Source organism: Physeter macrocephalus, chromosome 16, assembly GCF_002837175.3.
Source record: "Physeter macrocephalus isolate SW-GA chromosome 16, ASM283717v5, whole genome shotgun sequence".
In the NCBI taxonomy this organism is placed as follows: Eukaryota; Metazoa; Chordata; class Mammalia; order Artiodactyla; family Physeteridae; genus Physeter; species Physeter macrocephalus.
Genome location: NC_041229.1, coordinates 87,190,184 through 87,213,833, shown reverse-complemented (window position 1 = coordinate 87,213,833; position 23,650 = coordinate 87,190,184). Strand labels below are relative to the sequence as shown.

The following is a 23,650-nucleotide window of genomic DNA, read 5'->3' as shown; positions in this document are numbered from 1 at the left end:
GATAGAAATCACGTAATTTTTCTTCTTAGAAAAAAATAAAATGAGTATGAAGCTTCAGCCACCTCATAAACCTTTAGCCTTTCGTGTCTAAATTACCCAGACAACCAGATAATCACAGCTCTGCAAATCCACCCCTGACCTCCCACCCCTTTAAATCAGAGACTCCTGAGTCCATTTCCTTTACCCTTTTAATGACAGCCTTTTAGTATGTTCCAATAAGTGCTTTCAACTGGGCAATATACATATCATGCTTTCCTCATTATTACTGGTCCATTAAAAATATATATAAAAATCAGAGGAAGGTTGTGCTGTGAAAAATCAAACAATGGTCATTGTACGTGCATGAACAATGAGTTATTCTTGGAAAATTCAATACAAGTGATTTACAAAAGGCATACCTATGATGCAAAGGTGAACATTATTCTTAAGTACATTTTGCTCTTCTGGAGAAGTCAGAGATTCCTTTCTCCTATTCCTCTGCAGTACCAGCATTGAATGAATGTAGGCTATGAAATTTATTCTAGGTGTCATGGTCTCAATGTAAAACTTTTGGGGAGGTTCTGCTAGAGAAATCTACTCTGCCAGGCTAGAACCTGCAAAATATGGATATGAAGTTGTCTTTTGCCCCATCTTATTTTTCACCCAGTGCTAATTTAAAGGAAGCCCTCAGGAGACACAAAAGATTTACAGTTCTAGGAAAAATTACACCTTAAGCCCTCAGGTTTGCAAAGCTCTCAGCTTTGCTCTCTTAAGCTTTGCAAAATAATAAAATGCTGGCCCCTTTCTTTTACAAACAAGGCTCAGTTTAATGACCTAGCCCAGGCCACCTGGCAAGTCACTGGTAGGAATGACGTGTAGTGAACTTGTGCTTCTGGAGTTACGCCGTTATTTCAAGTGGCATGGAATATATCCTATTTCATAAGCACAGGCAATATTGCAGGGGTATTGCATCCAAGGATGAATGCTTTAGACCTCTTTTTTTCCTATCTTAAGAACACAGGGGTATATCCAAGTGAGGGATGACAACAATAATAAAAGGAAAGATCATATTTAATTCCAAAATTAAGTAGAAAACAATCTCCTATTTCAGCCTACTTGATGGGAATGTCTAGAAGGGGTGGAAAATCATCCCTAGCTGTGAGACTTATATGACTATCCAGGACCCCAGAGAGAGTCTGGGGGACAGGTAGAGCCTGGTCTGGCCCTCCTGAACCTGACCCTGTTGTGATTTGTTGCATTTAGGTTAAAGAGCCTGCATGAGCCTGTCTGGGTCTGCAGCAGACCCAGGACAGCTCTTGGAAAGCGGGGGTACTTGGACACTAGTGGCAGTAACAACAGCACGGCTTGATGTCCATTTTCTTTTCATTCAACTTGAAAATGAAAAGAACACCAGACAGCTGAATATGGAGCTGATCGAGGACGTCCACGAAAGAGAAAGGAAATTTTCAAAGACCATGATGAGGAGGGTGTTATGACCGGGGTGGGGGGGTGGGGGCGGGTTATGAGGGTGGGGAGGGGAGAGCAGAGGCTGAGAATAAGCAGACAGCCGGCATCTCTCTTTTAAGTGTATCCTTCAGAATCCATTCTTGGTGTAAGCCCAGCCCTGATCTACGTGGGACCTTTTTCTTCTCTTCCTTCTTCTTCATATTTGGGAAGAGAAACATTGCCAGTTAAGCATATCAATTTAGGAAACAGATGACTTTTTATGGGTCCCATTTTATAGGAACGCTTACTTTACAGATTCAATTTCTTCTATTACAAGTAGGCTTTGGAAGTTCCAGGACCAACGGAGCCGCCTCAATTTATAAATAAAGACCACAGAGGACTTGCCAAGCAAGGGATAAAGCCATTACTCTCTTATTTGGCCATAAAGCTGCCTATCTGGTGATAAGATTCCAATGGTGGGAAGCCCTGTAACCTTTTGAGGGATTCTCCAGGCACTTAACCCTGAGTAGCAACTGCACTGGGGACAGACTTGGCTTGGGAAAATATAAGCAAATACAGCCATAAAAATCCTCCAACAGGATCTGCACTGTTCCCTACCCCACTTTCCCAACCTGCGTCGACCAGTTGGGTACTGTCTAGGCTTGTTGATTTCCACTGGTTTCTCCTTTTATTGCAAAAGGTCAGAAGGCACTTCCACATTGTTTTTGGACATCACGAACGGGGTCAGCGTCTAGGACATGGGACATCACAAGTGGTCGGTCATGCAAATTTGATGTGACTTTTTACAGCCTTTCAGGGGAGAGACTAGGTAGCCGTTAATACATAAGAGCAGCTGAAGCTCCTCCTCTCACAATTCTGGTTCTAAGACAGGACAGAATGCCTTCAGAGCCTCAGAAATAGAACAATGCTATCTCCCTTGATCCTCTGTGAGATTTGGGTGAGTGAGCCTGACTGGGGGCTTAGCTCTGAGGTGCAGAGCTGCAAGGAGGACCTTCTCACATCTCCCCGATGAGCTGTCGGGACCCAGACTTTGCTGGTTAAGAAACTGAAGGATCACAGCACAAAGGGTTAAAGTGGAAGAAGTAAAGATGTTTATTATGCATTAGCGTAAACCCTTTTATGCCTCTGACAAAGTAACAACAACAAAATAATCGTTCTGATCAAAGGACCTCCAGGGTTTCATATTTCAAAAACACAGATAAATAGCTTACTACAGATAAATAGCTTCACTGTTTGGGTATTTTCCAGAAGCGTCTGAAAATTTTCCAGGGGGTCTGTAGGAGGGGATGTGTGACCAGTGCACCCCTTTCCCCTACCCCACTGGAAAGAAATGTCCAGGGATTGGGCTGCTGGAAGGGCAATATGGACCCATTCCAATTTCCTCCCAGGGACCAATCCCTCTTAGCCCTGGGGATGTCCTTCGCAGGTGGCTGTTCCCTGGTCGGTGGGGTGGAGGGAAGGCTGAGGATCAGGAAGATGGATGTGTGGCTTTTGCTAGAAGCCATCCATAGCACACCCCAGAGCGGGTGAAAGGCTTCTAGGTGGGAACTGGAACAGTCAAATTCTTGCCGATTATTAACTGGGCCCTCATTTCAGAAAGCAATGCGGTTTTTATAAATTGGAACTGACTTTTAGAAACAAAACACACACACACAAAACCCCAAAAAGGAATAGAAAATTTTATGCTGAAAAAATATCCCCAATGAAACAATCAGTAGAACATCGCATCTGTGAAGTGTCCCAGTTCCCTGTAAAGATTATGTCTCTGACAATGGTTTCTTTCCAAGGTCACGGAGTAGGTGTTACACCCCAATCTTCATGTCCACATTCTGCAGGTTCCGCCTCTCATCTGCGGTCACAAACTGGTCTGGGGTCTCTGACGACTCCTTGTTCACCAAATGCACCATCTCCTGAGACTTGCTAGCTTCTCCGTTGAGTCCGCTGGGCTTTCTCTCCTCCACGGTGCCATTACCATTGTTGATTACCAGCTTTTTCTTCTGCCCACACCTAATAATTTAAAAAAATCACAAGAGAAATGGGTGCCGTGACCCAATTATCATCATCACTGTCACTGCCACCATCACTACAGTTGATGACAATCTGAGTACGTTTCAGCCTACTGACTCTTAACAAGTGGCACTTCTCAAAGTGAGGTCCTTGAATCAGCAGCAAAAGCATCACCTGTAAATTCGTTAAAAATGCAAATTCTCAGCCCCACCCCAGACATACTGAAGCAGAAAACTCGAGGAGAGGGGCCCACCCAGGGTCTGTGGTTTAGCAAACCCTCAAGGGCTTTCTGACGTGCACTTGAGTTTGAGACTCAGCGGTCACAGCTCTGGGAAGCCAGTGCTATTATTATCCCATTATCACAGCCAAAGAAATCTTGGGGCTCAGAAAATTCCATAACTTGCCCCAGGTTATTCAACAAATACTAAAAGAATTGGGATTCAAACCCCGGTGTGTCTGACTCCCAAGCTCTAACGCTCCTTCCACCATACTACGGAAGGGAAATGTTTGCCTCTTTTAAACTCCAGCCGTTTCTGCAGGCTCAGATAAACCATCAACGGATGGACTGTGAATCATTCAAGGAAGTCCCATTACTTCCTCTCCGGGTCAACACGTTGCGGGTCTTGTCAGGGTTATTACTGCAAGTACCGAGAAGAATGAGACAACTCTTTTCTAGAAGTATAAGGCCATACTGATTTTTCTCTTAACATTGGTTACCTGCCGTATAACCCTGGATATAGGAGGTTTAACTACTTCCTAGGCAAGTTGTTCACTATTACTTTAAGATTTCTCAGTAACATTACTTAAGATTAAAATGCAGAAGGTCTTCTAAGGAAGAGCATGACCCTTGGCCTTGTTGCTGGGTCAGAGCATTGCCTTATCATACCCAGCCTGAAGCAATGCTTCCTCTCTCCTGTAACATAATCACTGCCACACATCTAGAAGTCAGATGCTGCTTAAACAAAAGCAAAGGTGCAGACCATTGGACACCTCCTGAATGCCAGGCACTTTGCATGTAATTTCATGTAATCCTTACAGTAATCTCACAAAGCCACTGTTATTCCCATTATACAGCAGTGGAAACAGAGGTTCAGGGAGGTTTAGAAACTAGCTTGAGGGACAGAGTCAACATTCAAATCTAGGCTTTTATGACCAAAAGCCTGGGCTCTGCCACACTCTATTCATGCTACTTACCATCTGGAGATTTGGAAACAGTGTGAAGTCGGAATTGTTCACTTTGCCACTGGATATTTGGAGTTGTACAGACAAGGCTTCTATTATTCATGATCATGGGCTATTCCCTCTGGGACTGCCAAGGCCATAAACTTTGATCCCTTGTTTGGGGAAATAGACATTATACCTCCTGAATAGGAGGTTGATCCTGTCTCCTCTGGCATGACGCTTGAGGAGGGGTCGGCGGAAGAAGGATGCTTGACTTGTGATGGTCTGTGGGGCTGGGCATATGGATGCAGTCCACATAGACAAGAGCAGGGGCTTGGAAGGCCTGGTTTGGGGACCTTAACTCTGTGTGACCTGGGGCAACTCACTTCACTTCTCTGAACCTCAGCTTTCTTATCTGTAACACCGGGCTGTTAAGAGTACCTGTGTCAAAGGATTGTGAAAATCCCTTGAAACAGAGGCTGGCACTGGATACGTAAGTCTACCACTGTTTTATTTGTTGCTCTTCCGAACGACGTGGGGTGAGGAAACCGAGGCCTTGGATAAGCACTTAGAACAGTATCTGGAACGCAGTAAATGTTCAAGAAGCACTTGCTGTAATTGATAATATAACCAGAGCCATATGAAACGTGTTTGGTTTGTTTCTTCTGGCTAACTCCACCCACCTTGTTATATTTACTCTGAAGATGATGGAAAAGGCCAAAGGCGGACGCTGCTTATGTTTTTTCAGATTGCCAGGGGGTATCTCATATGTTGTTTTTGATAGTTTTTTGTTTAAATTCAATTTTATTGAGTGTAGTTGATTTATACAACGTTGTGTTCATTTCTGCTGTACAGCAAAGTGATTCAGTTATACATACATATATACATATACATTCTTTTTCATATTCTTGTCCATTGTGGTTTATCACAGGATATTAAATACAATTTCCTGTGCTATGGAGTAGGACCTTGTTGTTTATCCATTCTATCTATAATAGTTTGCATCAGATGTTTTTTGGAGAGAAGGTGTCTTATTAAAGTAAATCCCATTCACCTACCTAATGTGTACTTGAGCAGTTGGATGAAATATTGCAGGGAAGTGATTTATACTCATAAAAAATGTTTGTGCAAGGGGGTGAACTGGGGAGTTATGTTATTACCCTAAACGAAGCTGATTTTGAAAGTGGGTAACATTCAACGTGCAGGGCTTAGGAATATTGGGCTTGGGTTTGGTCCTGACCCCATTTCCCTTTGGATTATTCATGGTCTCTGTTTTTTGTCTGAGTTCTTTCAGGAGCACAGGGTGATGCTCATAAATAACTCAGCCCAATATCTGGCGCTCAGGGCATTTCATAAGCACTTTTAAAAAGCAAGTTCTAATTTTTTTCATTCTTATTAGCTATAGGAATGTTAAAAGAAACATTAGAGCTGAGGGTACTTCAGAGGTGATCCAGCTAACCTCTTTTCTGAGTCCAAGAAGTCGAGCACATCAACCGAAGCTACCCCGCTAGGTATGGCAGGAACTACACCGGATCTGCAATTTTATGACCTTATGACTCCAAAGGTCAGAGATTTTTACTGAACTGTCTCTTGCCTGTATCTACTTTCCCCTTCAGTCTCAGGCATTAGCTGAGGCTGCAGTGATGACACGATGTAGAGGAGGCCAGACTGAAGCCTGGCCAGGAGCGGGTGGGGTTTAGAACCCAGGTAACATATCTTTAGGGCATGGGGGAATTTATCCTGAAAGACCTGGGTGGGTGGGGATTAACTTAACAACTGGCCTTCTGTCTCTCCTACCTGACAGTCCTTAAAGATATTTACAGATTTATTTTGCGTTGTGTTGGAGCTTTGCCATTCCATCCAGTAGCCACCGGCCAGATGTGTCTATTTAAATTTAAGCTAATTCAAATGAAATAAAATTTAAAATTCACTTCTTAAGTCGAACTAGCCACATTAGGAGTGCTCAGTAGCCACCAAGTGGTTAGTGGTTGTATCTTAGCACAAATGTGGAACACTTTTGTCATCACAGAAAGTTATACTGGACAGCTCTGCTGTAGAGGGCAGGAGATTGGGTGAGCAGAGATTACAGTGAGCTACACTGCTACAGCTTTAAGATGATGGAACTCACGGATCACTTCCTCATGGAAGCCCATGTTTAACTCTCCCACCTCCACTTCAGCAATTAATGCTTTTCCACTTTTATCTTTTAATTGTAATTCACGTAACAGGGCCTGGCCCAGAGAATGTTCTCAGTAAACATTAGCTGACTCAAATTCAACAGGCCAGTAGTGTCAAGCTCAAGATTCTTGCAGAGAAGGGATGGTACCCTTTTTTTTTTTTTTTTTCGGTACGCGGGCCTCTCACTGTTGGGGCCCCTCCCGTTGCGGAGCACAGGCTCCGGACGCGCAAGCTCAGCGACCATGGCTCACGGGCCCAGCCGCTCCGTGGCATGTGGGATCCTCCCAGACCGGGGCAGGAAACCGTGTTCCCTGCTTCGGCAGGCGGACTCTCAACCACTGCGCCACCAGGGAAGCCCGGGATGGTACCCTTTTCATTTTAATGTCTTCCTCTTCTCTGCAGTGTTGACTGTTGTAGCCACCCCTCAAAAGAGGTTTGCTGAATAAATGAACGGCTGCTGTAGGCTTCTTATCTTCAACCAAACTTTCTTTGATGAAAATAGGATTCTGTATCCCTCTATAATGCAACGCGCAAAGCAGAAAGGCCTCAGCCTTTTAAGAGGATTAGAAACGGGCCGGCGGCTTTAGAAACACACTGCACATTCAGGGGCCTGTTCAGCTGTTAACCACCCTTTAGCTACGTGGCAAATCTGTTTTTGATTATCAAATTAGGACATGGTAATTTACAGCATCCAAGCAGCTACTTCCCCTGTGAGACACTTGCTGTGCCAGATCCTGTGTGTCCCTGTTTGCCTGTTGCCAGGGTGACCACTGGTCTTGGGAGGAGGGGGAGGAAAGCAAGGGGGCCCGTTTTTGCCGCAGACACGATGAGAAGCGACACAGGAGCTAACCAGCTACACTGCAGGGACTCCAGCTGCTCTGGGACAACTGAGATGCTTCTCCAAGTTCCCCCCCCCCACGCTGAGAGCATCTGAGGCCAACGTTTCTATGGTGACGTGCACAGAGCTTATGGACTGTATATATGAGCAGAAGTGGTGCATTCTAGGGCCTGGCACAAAAGGATTGATTTCTGACAATAGGAAATTCATATTTAATTGGGCAAAAGTCATCTAGGAGAAAACACAGAGGCCGAGGGAAAGTATAAAGACTCTTTGTAAGGGCTCCCTCAAATCGCATTATTTAAATTCAACTAAAAAAAAAAAAATCTCTTTCCACTTAGTCATGGGAGACTTCTAGGAGGTCTTTCAGATTTATTTTCCTAGTTTTTGTGCCTTATACAATTGGCTATCATGACTAATTTTTTTTTTTTTTTATTATGTCCTCAAAGGTACAGATAGAAACGCAGCTATTCGACTTTAAAAGCACTTTCTTTAACTTGGACCAGTGTAAAACGACATTATTTGCTTTCCTCCGATAAGCAGGGATACTGCATGGGCTGTAACACGGCAATGAAATGAGCTGTTTCTTGCTTTCCAAAAGCCAGCAAGAAAGATTCTAGAATTTTCCCCAGGCCTTTTCCCCAAATGGAGGGGCATTTTCTGGCCCGTGAGATGATCTAGTGATACAATCAATGTGGTCCTACTTGGCTATAAGATTCCTTTGCCTTATAAGAAGAAACCTCAAGGACTGTTTACCAAAGGTTAAATGTTCCTCTGCATTTGCTTGGAGAAAAATCGTGGCTCTTTAGAGCGTCTTGAACAGGAAATTTAGAATTACACTCCTGGAATACTCCCGTGAAAGCTCATTTCCTCTGATGCTAGAATTACTGTTCTCCTTCACTTCATTTTAGGTAGCATTGTTTCTAGAGCCTGGTCACAGCTCAATCGGGTATATGCACTGTGTACATTCCAAAACGATAGGCCTTGGTTGAAGTAGGAGAGAGGGGACGTTTGACAGTATGAAAACAGCCCACGTGCCAGTTCTAGGGAGCTGTCGTTTTTCAGACTTCCCTAAGGTCAGTTTTTTATTGTCTCATACACCTCAGTCTCAGGGAACTGTACCTAGGCCGTAACCTGAATCCTTTCAATGACAGCTTCCAGAAAGCAGAAAACACTGTCATTCCAAAAACAAAAACAAAACCCCAAAACCCAGCAAATAAAAACACAAACCCAATGCCTGCTTTAGGTAAGGGTTCTAGAAGTTTCTAGGGGCCTCAGACAGGCTGAAGGGCCAACCCCTGAATCTCTATATAGCGCTTTTGTGCACTATGAATTCACAATAAATATGTGTTTAATGAATCAATGAATGAGTATCTCTTTTATGTCTTCCTGGTGAGATATTGCACAACTTTCATCACATAGAGTCTCCATGGGCTTAACCCCCACAAAATTAAGGAACCACAAAAAAGGCAACCACTATTTAAAAACAGATGTCCAAATAATCACAGTCTCTATTCTCTAAGGAGTATGCCAGAGCAGAGCTTCTTAAACTGTACTGTCCACATGGATCCCTTAGGTCTCATCAAAACACAGACTCTGATACAGGAGGTCTGGGGTAGGGCCTGAGATGCTGCCTTTCTAACAAGCTTCCAGGGCGCGGAGGCTGCTGGTTCCAGGGGCTACACTCTGAGTAGCAAGGACATATCACCTAAGGCTTTTTATTTTTAGATTAAAGTATGGTTGACTTACAATATTCTATTAGTCCCAGGTATACAACATAGTAATTCGATATTTTTATAGATTGTACTCCGTATAAAGTTAATATAAAATATTGGCTATATTCCCAGTGTTGTACAATATATCCTTGTAGCTTATCTGTTTTATACTTAGTAGTTATACAGCCCAAGTTTAAATGATGCCCTTTCAAAGTTGAAGGCCCTAAGGAGCATCCCCTTACCTTCTCCTGCTGTTGACAGCAATGCAAACGGCAAGAATCAAAGCCAGGGCCAGGAGAGATGCCAAGATGATCAGCCATTCTGGTGGGAAGCAAACGATATCCATGAACTTGGGAAATAAGCTTGTGAAAACAGAAATGCACTTTATAAATTGACCTGGTCCAAAAAAGAAGTACAGTCAGCTCTATACGTGGGTCCAACCAAAGGTCCAGTCAATAGCCAGATAATACTGGAAGAATCATTTTGCTATAGGTCTTTGCCCAACAGGACTCTTGTTTTCATCTCTTATCATCAGTCAAGATTTCCAAGTCCCCCCCGCCAAGAAAAACACGTTTCCAAAAATGTGTAGAATGACCTGTGGAAACTTGTAGATGCCTTTGGTGCGATGTTTTTAAATAAATTAAAGGAACATCCCTTAAAAGGAACATTCCTTTCCTATATGAGAGCATTCACCTTACATTTTATTAAGGAACAAAAATGGAGGCCACTAGAGGGTGGGAAAATGGACATTCCTGTGTGTATAGGGCGGGGTCCTTTGGCAAAACTTGTCAAAATCCTTCAAGATATACAGCCTTTGATCCATCATTAACACTTCTAGGAATATATAGGACCTCAGACTTGGCTATAAAGATGTTTATTACTGTGCTATTTGTGATAGTAAAGTTGGAAAAAACCTACTATCCAACAGTTAGGGACTGGTTAAAAGAAGTAGGGTACATCCATTGTACTGTGTACTAAGATACAGGGGAAGAGTATTTAATGACATTGGAAAGCTGTAGCCAACCAGTTGGGAATGTAGTTTACTAAACAGTGTGTATAATTACGTTTGTATAGAAATTAGATTGAAAAATAACAGAAAGGACATACATGAAAATGGTAACCATGGTATTTCTGGATGGTGAGGTAGATAATAAGGGATTTATATTTTTACCCTTCTGTTTAGCTGTATTTTCAAAAATGTCTCCAAAAATTAATGCATCACTTGTAGACCAATAAAATGTTATTTATATGTTTTAAAACCAAGCTTTAGTAGGATTAAAATACGACTTGACAATTTGCAAGTCAATTGCAAAGTGGGCCGTATAGCCATGCAACGAACTAAAGCTTAAGGAACAAGAAAAATGGGAAGCCATTCACTGGCCATTCTTCTTTGGGAAGCTTGATCCTCCTCTGATTTCCTGCTCAGTACTGCCTCTGTCTGACCTCTCCCTGGTTAGGTGAGTCTGGGGAGGGAGGTAGAGTTAGGAGGTGGGGAGGCTGACAGGAAGTTACCATTTCTGTTCTTTTCCCAGGGTTCTAGCCCTGAGATGCTCCATATTCACTCTCACTAGAGCTGGGGAAAATCTTGCTGCCTGATTATAGCAAACCGCATCCCACCCCGCCCTCAGCCCACTCCCCCTCTCCACGTGCTCTGCTCAGGTAAGCCAAGGTAAGGGAACGCGGCCCATACCACGTTCTTCCCTCTCCCCCAGGGAGGCTCAGTCTGGAGACCTCTGAAGAGCAGAGAGTTAAAAGAGTAATTTACAACCCTGGGAAAAACCTTCCTTTATTGTAATCCCCCTTTACAAATGCCCAGTTCTGAGCCCAAGTCAAATAAAGAATTTGCCTCAAATGCCTTAAATCTTGATGCTCGAGGGAGCCAAGTGGCCCAGCCTTCTCACTGCACATCACACATTCTGAAACTTTCTTCTGTCTGGATCAGTAAAGACTGTCCCTCGAGAAAAAGTAGTTTTTCTTTTAGTTTTTATGCCAGAAGAATATTCTCACTCCACCTAACATGACCCTTGTATCTCCCCACTGTCTGCAATGCAAGGGGAAATTTACACGCTTCACCCCAAACCCGGAAGTAAAGAGATAACTGGACTGGGATAGGAAGGATCAGGGGATGACAAGGAGTCCCTGGGGTGATCACTCATTTGGGAAGGACGCTGTAGTAACTAACATGGCGCTTCTTTGGGACAGACCAGGGACAGGTCTAAATATGAGCTCAGCCAATCTATGGGACTGAGGAAAAAAGGAGTGTTCCATCCTTTCCCACCAAGAGGCTGTGGTGCTCTCATTCACCCTTTAGCTTGAAAAGAGGAGCCATCAGGTTCAAGGTTAGACATGTAGGAGAAAACGCTTTCTAGCTGGTCTCTGCTTCCTTTCTGCGACATTCAGAGAGACCCGCTTTCAGCATTATTTTCCCTTCACAGCTCAAAACTCACCTGGAATTTGAGGTTTCCGCATAGGACCTGAGGTTGTGTTTGCCCCACGTTCCTGACTCCCACTTGAGTGCCCTAAAGAGAGAAACAACATCTCTCAACCAAAGTTTGGCATGCATAACCACGAGTTCCTTACAGAGCAGCACACAGGGCCAATCTCTCTGTGCTGCATCACTGTAAAGCTATTTATAGATTCAAGCCACAGACATTTATCATGTGTTGCATGAAAAAACACCTCCCCAGAAAAACTCGGTTGGATTAAGGCTAAGGTTTGGAAATGTTATTTTTCTACAAGAGCATGAGAATTCTCAGCAGCAGTACTATGCAGTGTTTAAGAAGCTGTAAAGCAGGACAGCCCTGTATTCAAGCCCTACCTCTGTCTCTTGCCAGCAACATCTGCTGGGTCAAGTCATCCCTCTCTAGGTCTGTTTTCTCACTCATAAAATGGGGTAATAATAGAATCCACTTCATCATCATTTTACAGAGGTCTAAAGAAGTGCACAAGAATGGTAATTGTGTGCAGTTACTGTAATAGGGGAAGAACCTCTGTTTCTATTACAAGTCAATCACTAAAGGGATGTTACCTATAAGCTTAAATTATACATAATGGCCCATCTTTGGGAACCCTGTCTCCCAGGGAATGAGCATTATGGTAAAATATCTTTGCTTCACTCATAGGAAACATTCTTTTTTTTTTTTTGCGGTACGCCGCACGCGCAGGCTCAGCGGCCATGGCTCACGGGCTTAGTTGCTCCGCGGCATGTGGGATCTTCCTGGACCAGGGCTCAAACCCGTGTCCCCTGCATCGGCAGGCGGATTCTCAACCACTGCGCCACCAGGGAAGCCCGAGGTTTTTTTTTTTAAAGCATTTTTTAAAAATATTTATTCATTTATTTGGCTGTGCCGGGTCTTCGGACCGGGGCACGAACCCACGTCCCCTGCATCGGCAGGCAGACGCTCAACCACTGCGCCATCAGGGAAGCCCCACAGGGAACATTCTGGTCAGCCTCACCTGTGAATGACTGCAGGCAGGAAGAAATTAACACATCCCCTCCGGAGGCTGACCGGAAACCAGGAAAAGTTTGACTTTATTCCCTCCTCTTTTAGGATAAAAGAAGCCTGAATTCTAACTCAGGCAAGGTCGTTCTTTGGGATACCAGTCCATCTTCTCGGTCTGCTGGCTTTTTGAATAAAGCCACTATTCCTTGCCCCAACACCTCATCTCCTGATTTATTGGCCTGTCATGCAGCGAGCAGTACGAGCTTGCACACAGTAACATTACAGTTTTCTGTTTTTAATTTAGGACCTTGCTACCCTGGACCAGCAACATCACGTGGGAGCTTGCTGGGAATACTGAGTCTTAGGCCTCATTCCAAACCTCAGAATCCTCAATTTAACAAGATCCCTGGGGATTCAAATGCCCCAGGTAGTCGAAAACAATCTAAAAGCCGCGTCCAGTATCTTCAATAGATATAAATATAGGTATTAAAACAGAAGGATTTGGGGTGGGAGGGGCAATGGCCCCTTCTGTCTGTGAAAAATCACCCGAAGGAGAGTGCCTGTTAATATATTCCTGAAACATGCATTGCTTAGAAGACAACATTTTCTACTGCTACAAAACCAAATAAGGAGACAAATAAAGGATCTCAAACTGGAAGGAACAGGAAGTATCACAAGATAAAGAATCCACAAGTCAGAACGGGAGGTTCATCAAAATGAGGGAGGAATTATGTTCTAAAAGAAACTTCTAAGACATCTTGTGAAGGACACTCACCCAAATGAAAGTTTTGGTTTGTGTGTGTGTGTGTGTGTGTGTGTGTGTGTGTGTGTGTGTGTGTGTGTGTGTGTGTGTTTTGTGCTTCCTCCACTGCTTCAAAGCAAAATGTGAAAAATTCCCACTAAAATCAACTCTTTTTCGCTACCCAATAGGACCCCACTGCAGAATCCTGAAGGCTTCCAAGGGAAGAAAAAAACCAAGGAAGTCTGTTTGGCTAATCAATGAATGAAGATGGCCAGGCCTTAAATGGTCTTTTCGCAGAGGGTCAAACTGTAGACTGTGCATAGGGGACTCTGAAATTTTGATGGCTGTGATTATTTTGGGTAGAATGGCTCCTGTTTATGCAATTTGATGTTCTTGTTAAACTCAAAATGGAGCAAAACAAAGTCTACCAGACATCTGGCTGTTTCAGCAGGCCATTTGGACAGTGGCCTTTTACTTTACAAACCTCAGAAGGAGTCCAAGGGGCTTCCCCTAGCTGCCTCCCAGAGGCCTTGGTCATTATTGGCAGGTGTTTGCCTGTACAGGTCATGGGATACTGGCCATCTAAACTAGAGATCCTTGCCTTGAAAACCACCTAAGAGGTACAGCCGCTCTCACTGGTCTTTCTCTGACTCATAGCAGCCTTTGATATTTGAATGGGAGGCCACTAATGGATCACAATCTCTATTTTGATTTTCAAAAAAGTGCTCCCAGCAAGGAAAGATCTGGGTGTGTGTACAACCAGATGAAACCTCCCGTTTCAACAATACACACCTGCAGAGGAGGCAAACAAAAGAGACTGCTCCCGCCCACCTGATTCTCACTTCAAGCAGAGAGCCGAAGAAGGTGGAGCAAGATGGACAAGACACAGCAGGCCGCCTTGCCTTGCGCCCCAGAGGCCTGCAAATCTAGCCCGGGTAGGGCTGGCTGGGGAAGTTCTGCAAAGAGGGATGCTTGAAAATGCAGTTGGGAGGTGAGATCCAATCTAAGACACATGCACAGAGATCATTCAACTGGCTCTGACTGTGAGGAAGAAGTCTAAGACAGTGCTTCTCAAACTTCAATATACATACAAACCACCTATGCGGGAGGGGTGGGGTAGGCCTAGTTAAAATACAGCTCTCCATTCAGTTGGTCTGGGATGACGGGGGAGTCTGCATCTCCAGCCAGCTCTTAGGTGATGTCTGCTGTTGGTCCAGGGACCACACTTGGAGTGGCTGGGGTCTCTTGATTTCAAAGAGCACTTCCTTTTAGTCAGAGATCCATATCATTTCCAAAACACTTTCAAATTCCTGATACCACACGCTCTTCACAAGAACTCTAGGAGGTAACGGAGGCCAGTGTTCTTATCTCCTTTTTACCAATAAATTGAAGCTGGGAAAGGCTAACTGCCCCACCCAAGGCCCCCAGAGAGCTTGGGACTTCTGTCTTTATTTTAGGAGCATTTCTACTAGGCCCTTACATCCTGTGCTCTTACAGTATAGGTTATTACCGAAGCCACCATGAAAATATCCATCTTCATATTTGCTGTAAGTGTGTGAATCTTCAAGCCTGGAAGTAACCCTACTCCCACTTGGGCATGAAGGGGAGGACAATAGTTCATATGGCTTATCTGGTTTGCATGGGGTCACCTGGACTGGTGACTGTCAGGGAGACCACAGTGAGACCGCACTGGCAGAACCTTTCAGTAGCCCCAGCATCAGTGGTCACAGGTCAACCTGCCTTATGGCCTACTTTTGCTGCCTGGAGTAATGTTTCTAGGGGTGTGATCATTACAGTAATTACGGCAGTAATGATGGTCATGACAGGGTACTTTCTCCAGATCCTGCTTCTAGAGGCAATACGAGACCTCTGGGCTTGAAACCTGGCTCCACCACTCAGCTCACTAGTCGTGTTAACTCAGCCAGGTTGCTTAGCCTCTCTGAGCCTTAGTTTCCTCATCTGTAATATTGGGATAATAATACTACTGACATAATTAAATGAGTTAATAATAGATGAAACATATGAAATCACTGATATTTGACTGTTGACCTACAGAAATGGCAGTTTCATACGTTCCAACCTAATACATGTAAAGTGTTTAGAACAATGCCACCAGCACACAGTAAATTCTCAATTAAGGCTAGCTATTATGCCATGTTCCGGGAGGGGAGGTTATGCTAAATGCTTTACAAGTATACATCATTTAGTCTTTAAAACAACGCCCTGTGACAGTTATTATTATCCCAACTTTATTGGTTAGGAAATCGAGTCTCAGATCCTTTAAACAAGGTCTCTCGTTAGCATGTGGAGGAGTTGGAATCAAACCCAGGCCATTCCTTCTCCAAAACCCATGTTCTTAATCGCTCTGATGTAATGCAATGTTAAACTGAGCGCCTGCTTGAATTCTTCCTGATCCTTTCAGATGGAAGAATTTTCTTGAAAGCAGTAGTTCTCAAAGTGGAGTCCCTGTCCCAGCAGAATCAGCATCACCAGAGAACTTACTAGAAATACAAATGCTTGGGCTCCACCCCAGACCTACCGAGTCAGAAACTTTAAGGATAAGGCCCAGCAATGTAGTTTAATAAGCCCTCCCCATGACTGTGATGCATGCAAAGAACGTATGAGAACCACTCTTCAGGAGACACTGACTCATGCTTCATTAATAATCAGCAGGTTCAACGACAATAACAATAAATGACTAAAGCAGCTCAAACTCACCAGCTGATTCGGATCCATGAGTTGTATAGGACCTCCCGCTGGGTTCATGGGATGAGTCTTGGTCTTCTGTAAGGAGCGATAAAGGGAGGTTCAGTACTTTGTGCTCAGTTACACTGCCATCTGCTTTTCCTCACGTGTGCATTTTCACACGGCCCATCACAAAGTTTAGCCTTTTAAAGGTAGCCAAAAACAATGACAAAGGAGCTTTGAATGGGTCCACGATATGAAATATTGTTCATTGCTTCACCTACTGATGAGTCGTCTAAAGCTTTAATCAAAATTTTAAAAACTGGGACAGCACAGACCTGCCAGGATGACCATAGGAAGTGTGGCTTTAGTAAAAATCCCCAAACTGTAACACTCTACCAAAAATATTACGAGGTCTTGGCAAGTGTGAGGTGGGGATTTGATACTGTGTCTTTGAAATAAGGACTATATGCTTTGGATCATGACAAATGTGATCACTGAGAATGCGTGTACTCTGTGGCTTAGGGCACAAGACATTTAAAGAGACTTCTCTGAGGCAGGAAATAGAAAAAGGTTTTGGTGTGCAATAAAGGATCTTGGGGTTGAATAATGTAAGGATTCAAAGAGAAAAGTCAACTGCTTATTTAGAGAAAAAGAGTCTGAAAATAAGTGAAAAAGAAACGGGGAGACGATAACTAACACGTGGCTAAGGTGCGCCTGGTTATTAGACTATGTTCCAAATAATATTTCCCCAAAATTAAATCTGTATTTTTAACACCAAGAGTTACTATAATCCCATCTTCTCAAACATCCATCACCAAAAGGCTTTAGATTGAGGCAAGTTTATGAATTGCTAAAATCTGGATCCACAGGTCAAATCTTGGGTTCAGCATATGGAAACTCTCGATCTTCTCCCTCCTCCCCACACATTTTCCAAAACTATAATGGAATCTTAAAGCAAAACAACACAGGACAATAGTTCATAAAATGGCTATGGTCACCCATGATGAAAGGTTCTTATAAGGAATACACAGTAATCTGATCTTCACCATGTCCTTGTTTAGACAAGGCAGACATAGGTGACCTGTAATCTATTACGTAATTGTACGGGGGAGATAGATTGCTTTGTTCCTCGGCTGATGGTTAGAAAAACTGAAAATAGCATTTGCTGAAATGCTGAACACCATACCCCCAATACCACCACCACCATCACCATTACCACCACTACCGTCACCACCACCGTAATTCCAGATGTTTTCATTTTGAACATCAAGCAAAAAGATGGAGAGAAAAAAATGTATGGGAGGAAATGAGCCTTATCTGAGTGTTCTGGAAGAAAACCAAGGGTGATAGATCATTTAATCCATGAAGAACCATGGAAAATCTGTCTGTACCATCACAGAATGTAGAAGGAATCAGGGTATGTAAATATCAATTTTGTAGAAAGTATTTTATTTACTAACAAATAGACTATGTAATCCTTCGAGGCTACTGTAACTATTAAAATTGCCATTTAGGGCTTCCCTGGTGGTGCAGTGGTTGGGAGTCCGCCTGCCGATGCGGGGGACACGGGTTCGTGCCCCGATCCGGGAGGACCCCACATGCCGCGGAGCGGCTGGGCCCGTGAGCCATGGCCGCTGAGCCTGCGCGTCCGGAGCCTGTGCTCCGCAATGGGAGAAGCCACAACAGTGAGAGGCCCGCGTATCACAAAAAAGAAAAAAAAAAAATTGCCATTTAAAATTTAAATTCATTTGGGTGCATAAAGGGCTCTATTTTGCCAAAAGAAACCAGGCACTGCTCTAAGATTCATTTCTCCAGAAGAATACTGACACTGCTGCTAGGAATTTTTAATAACTGAGGGCAGACCTATGCTGAATAAAGAACCAACGGATGTAAGGGCTTTTGTCTTGCCAATACTGTCGAGGTTAGTATATTTGTTTAAAATTTATTTATTTTTGGCTGCATTGGGTCTTCATTGCTGTGCGTGGGCTTTCTCTAGTTGCTGTGAACGGGGGCTACTCTTCATAGCGGTACGCGGGCTTCTCATTGTGGTGGCTTCTCTTGTTGCGGAGCAAGAGCTCTAGGCGTGCAGACTTCAGTAGTTGTGGCTCACCAGCTCTAGAGCGCAGGCTCAGTAGTTGTGGCGCACGGGCTTAGTTGCTCTGTGGCATGTGGGATCTTCCCAGACCAGGGCTGGAATCCGTGTCCCCTGCATTGGCAGGCAGATTCTTAACCAGTGCACCACCAGCGAAGCCCGAGGTTAGTATTTTTTAAAACTGTTTTCCTTGAAGCCCTGGGATGGGCAGCCCAAGCATGTGGGCTCTAGGATAGAGGCCAAGCACGTGGCATTCTCATTCTGGGTTGTCTGTCCCACATCAAGTCACAGTATCACAGCTGCTATCTGTTTTACATATTGGGTTCTCATAAGATTTATTCTTCTTTTGAGAGGGAGGGGTATGGGAAAAGACATATGCTACTATATACATATACACACACATATGCTACCGTATATATATATGTTTAAAATCATGACTCTTTAATATCCCTTAATGGTTGAATGGTAAGAACATTTGAACAGTTGGCACCAGGAAGAGAGAGTTCAATTTTAGTTTCTTAGCCAGGGTATTTTGCAGTTTCCTTTTCTTCAATGTTAGTTTCTTAATGCAAACAGAGAAATAAAAGTGAAAGCAGAGAGGATTGCTAGTTTCATGTGTAACTTAATTGAATAAGTCATCTTCAGTCATCTCTTTGCCATCACAACAAGAGAAAGAGTGCCTAGTAATTAATAGTAGATTGAATCATATAGTTTTAAGTGTACAACATAGTTAGAAGAGGTTATCCATAAGCCCTTCACCAAAAGTAAAATTCACCAATCCATCACCAATAAAAGAGAATTTCAGAGCAAAGATATTAGTATATGGAAATTATTCACAAGTTGGGTAAAACCTTACTACATAGGCAGCATATATTAGTTGAATCAAATGAAATTGATACTTGACTACTTTTTCTTACAAAAGTATCCACTTCATATGGTTCAACTAAATATATCACAAGATCAGGAAGAAGACAAAGAAAGAAATTCTGCCATAACAAGCAAGTCACAAAAAATAAATGGAAATTTCACAGGCAAATGAAAACATTATCTAAAATAAATCTATGGCACTAGAATGATGATCTGTGTGAAAGCCATTCCCATGTTACAAATCAGTCTAATCACAGCCTACACAGAAGACATCCCCTATAATATGAAAGGATGTGTTGTTTCTCCCTATAGAGAAAGCAAACCAGATAACAAATGGCCAAATTACCTGGTAAAGAAAGATCAACATTAGAAGTAGAATCTCCAACAATAGTAACTTCAGTAACTTCAGGGGACCCAGTCTTAGCAGGGGTCACTGGGATGAGGGTTCTGTATTCATTTGTGTCTGAAGAATAAGGAGTATAACCTTCCACTGAAGCAGTTGAGTCTTCAGGAAGATTTCCACCTCTTCTGTCACCTCTGCCATCATTCCTATCTGTGTGGAGGTGGAATCAATGGTAAACCCACATTCGTAAGACCACCACCAATTGTGTGCTTGTCTTCTGAACGTGAAATTGCTGCAAAAGCTTTCCACTTGTTATTTGTGAACACGGAGCAAAAGACAGTGTGGATTGTTACACTATTGAACAGAATCAATATTTTGCAATCAACACCGCCTGGACATCATTCAACGGAAGAGATTTCGGTGATCCTAATATCTAGAAGAGACATTTGTTGCATCATCTACCTGGCTTATTAAAATAAGGTTTATGCCACTAGAACTGTTACCTTGAAGTCCACTCAGGTACTAGATAACCTTGAGCTCTTACTCAATTGGACCCACCTTTGATGAAGTGGAAGAAACAAGCTATTGAGCTGACAGGTAAAATTATGCTCCCTGCGATTGGAAGAGCAAATGCAAAGTTTCAAAGACGTTGAGGCTTTGATTATTCTTTCCTTTGCCAGAGGGCACTGCTTCTTGGTCACCAGCGCCATGGATTTATGGTCCAGAGGATAAATGGCAAAATAATATTATTAATGCAAGGAAAATAGAGAGTGATATAATTCAGATCTTTCCACCAAATCATACATAAGCGATCTGTTATTTTTAAACAAAGCCACTAACTCTGGAGTTTAAGAAACCCAAACTTTAAGATTAAAAATATATATATAGTTTGCATTTAATATACAATGGCTTTTAAGAGATCTACAAAGCAGAAAAATCCGAGAACCATCACCAGCCACAGCTTCTGATCAGGGGTAAGAACACAACAGCAGCCAACTGATGCACCTCCACCAAAGGCACTGCAAAAGCACCCATAGTTCATTGGCTTTTTTTTCAATAGCTGAAGCCACCTGGGCTTTACAGTCCTTACTGCTAGATGTTGGAGTAGCAGTCATGGGATGGTCTTTGTCTTCTTCCAAGCCTCCATGTGATGTCGAGAAGCTCTGAGTACCACTCTGCTCTGTTTCAATGAGGGATGAATCCAGTGTTAATTTGTAGTCATGAAACAAACCCTCTGTTATCTGCTGACGGGGAGGATCTAATAGCGTGGTGTCAGATGGGTAGATGCATAGGAATACCAAGGTTTGTGCACACCATTCTCCTCTGATTGATAGAAACGTGCAACAGAATTCTGCTCTGCCCCTAGTTGGCTTTGTTTTTCAGTATAATAAACAACGTAAAATGCCAAGGTGAAATCTGGGCCAAAACTTTGCCCACCCTGGATCATCCTGGCCCAATTATAGCATTGCTTCCTGTCACTCAGGAAAATCAGAGAACACAGAGACAAAGAAAAAGGAATGTTTGAATCCCAGTGTTCCTATCAACCATCAAGAGCACCTTAGCTGTGTGTCAAGAAGTGTGGCTATAGGGAAAATAAACACGATCGTAACAGGGAGTATACATGTAACCACAAAAGAGGAAGAAGTTCGTCTAGAGTAACTTGCTCAGGTAACTCAGATCAAATTTATACAAGGAAACACTTAAGTCTCTTCTAAAGAACATTAAATTAAGTTACCATTGTACTCAGTTATTAGGTTTTTGATCTCATCTGTGGATGAGAATTCTCATCACTGCACTGAAATGCCAGGAAACGCTTGTCTGGGCAAACACAGGGTCCTCACTGATACATATCAATTTCAGGTTGAACCATTGCCCATATCTGAAATGGCTTTCATTGTTTTGAGTTAATTTCTTTTGTGTTCTTCTAAGAAAGGGACTGACCTCTGAGTTACAGGTGCAAGCACTCCATAAAGTACACCACTAAGCCATGTCCACCACCAAGTAAATATTACAACCAGGAGAGAGACCGGCACCAAATCCCAAACCCAACATCAGAACAAAAGTCAACAGGGACATAAAGTAGGAATATGAGACCCTCCATTGGCAAGGAGCATTTTAAGGCTTATCTGCATCTCCTTTGGTGCTTAACACTGGGTTATTTACATTCTTGACAATTAACACGTCCTTGCTGATTTTTCCCTTTGCCTAAAAGGGCTCACGTGAAAAGACTGCCCATTATGGGTAGCAAACAGTGAAATGAGACCGTCTTAATTCTGGATTTCTTTCATATTCAGTCAAGAAATTATGAATGACTTTATGGTGATCTCTAGGATAGCCCTGTATCTGTGGTGCACGTTAAGGCTACTAGAAGTTTAGCATTGTTTCTACCAGATGTTTAGTGATAGGAAGAGATATAGCAAATGTTCCTCTTTTGTTCCCGGGCCCTGCAACCTATGTCAATTGTCAACAACATGCCTTGCTCCTCCTCTGTGGGCTGATGTGATTTCCCTACTCTCTGTGATTATCTGGCCCCCAAACATGTTTTTACAACCATTGAAAAAAGGCTACCCCTCTTCTGCCTTGATTGAAAGATGGGAATCTAAAGGAGCTGGTCAGTTAAAGCATAGAGACACCACTGTCCTAGCTGTGGTCTTGAATTTCACTGACGTAACTACTCAGAAAAGGAAAATCAAGAGGAATGGAGTCCCACATCCTTTTTTTAATGTTTTAACATAAAGTCATTGAATCTGGAAAGCATCACAAATGAAGGTATAATTAGATCTAAAGAACCATCAGGAAAATATAGAAAATGAAGACAGCTTTTATGTTCTGAGCTGAGCTGAGCCACGTAGCCCTGAATGTGCTGTCCCATCACCAGGCCCTGAATGTGCTGTCCCATCACCAGGCCCTGAATGTGCTGTCCCATCATCAAGCCCAAGCCCTGCATCAGGGCCGAGGAGACCAAGAGCTGAAGCAGGAGTACAGATCAATAGAGACCGAGTGTCATTATCCTTACGAGTTGTCACTGAAGGAGGTCCTGTCCTGTCCAAGTCTTCCACCAAACCTGTGTTTGGATCTGCAGAAGGCTGAAGCGCTGTACTACGGCTGGTGTGCATATCTGAAGGAATTAAATCAGCGTTATTGCTTGATTTCCTAACTACTATCTGAGGGTTGTTTATGGTCTAGAGACAAATTATTCTTATATTCAAGCCTGTATAAGAGGAAAGAAAGCACATACTGATTCATGTCTCCAGAATTGAAACGGATTATCATCTCTCCAAAAGAGCATCCCAAGAAGTAACTGGTTTTCATTTAAAGGCTGAGTTATATGAAAGCTACAATTTTTGTTCTTTTTTTGCTGAATCTGGAAGAATGCTAAATGAGCACATGATGGGTCTGCCAAGCCTTGCAGACAGATGGAAATATAACCCACGTGTGACTTGTCCCATTCTACACAAGTGATCTGACACGTGGAGAAAAGACAAAGTGTACTGGTTCAGGCACCATTTTGTCATATCCCCTTGACGTGGCACAAAAGCTTTTGTTACAGCCCTTTCCCTGATTTGCTCCTCTTTCGCTTCACAGAGTGAACGTACAAGTAAAACATAAAATCATCATCCCATACTATCGAGTTGGAAGCTACAGGAACATTTTAGGGCAAGGAATAAGAAGCAATGGATGTCAGTGAATCATTCTTTCTATAAACGCAAGTAGGAAATGTCTTTGGAATGTAACATGTACAATGTTGAGTGGTACAGAAATTTCACTGAAATATGTATAGAAGCTGTTTCTAATAACTATCACAAATCAGTTTTGCTGAAATAAGTCCTGAGTGAAATAGACACCACACAAACCATAAACACCATCACTATTGCTGGCTCTTGGGTTCAAAGTCCACCCACACTGCTGCCTCTGGGGAGATTTAATGTGCTCCAGATGACTCCGGAGGGAAACACTGGAATATCAGGCACCAAAGTCTACATTGCAGCCTTTACATATAAAAAGAAAAGAGTATCAAGATCTTTGTAGGACAAAACGTGGCTGACTCTATTATTTAATAATGATAATAGTAGTAGTAGTAATAGTAATAGTAATTATTCAAAAAAGAGGAAAGGCTAACTAATCCAAAT

At 43.0% G+C, this 23,650-nt stretch overlaps 1 protein-coding gene across 17 annotated transcripts in view; it reads right to left on the bottom strand.

Moving 5' to 3' along the window:
* Nucleotides 1–2,514: 2,514 nt before the first annotated feature.
* The window catches only part of CD44 (CD44 molecule (IN blood group)), an 87,788-nt gene continuing 66,652 nt past the window's right edge, over nt 2,515–23,650 (bottom strand). For 10 of the 17 annotated variants that reach the window (XM_007129531.4, XM_007129532.4, XM_055091417.1 and 7 more), the window contains 7 exons: nt 22,537–22,638; nt 20,611–20,700; nt 19,524–19,730; nt 16,249–16,314; nt 11,793–11,864; nt 9,588–9,666; nt 2,515–3,453 (listed from right to left, as the gene is read on the bottom strand). In XM_007129531.4, coding sequence (XP_007129593.2) covers nt 3,249–3,453; nt 9,588–9,666; nt 11,793–11,864; nt 16,249–16,314; nt 19,524–19,730; nt 20,611–20,700; nt 22,537–22,638 — 821 coding nt within the window. In that variant the 3' untranslated portion in view covers nt 2,515–3,248. The remainder of the gene's footprint in view (nt 3,454–9,587; nt 9,667–11,792; nt 11,865–16,248; nt 16,315–19,523; nt 19,731–20,610; nt 20,701–22,536; nt 22,639–23,650) is intronic. The other 7 variants (XM_028501648.2, XM_007129541.4, XM_007129542.4 and 4 more) reach the window with 3 other exon arrangements.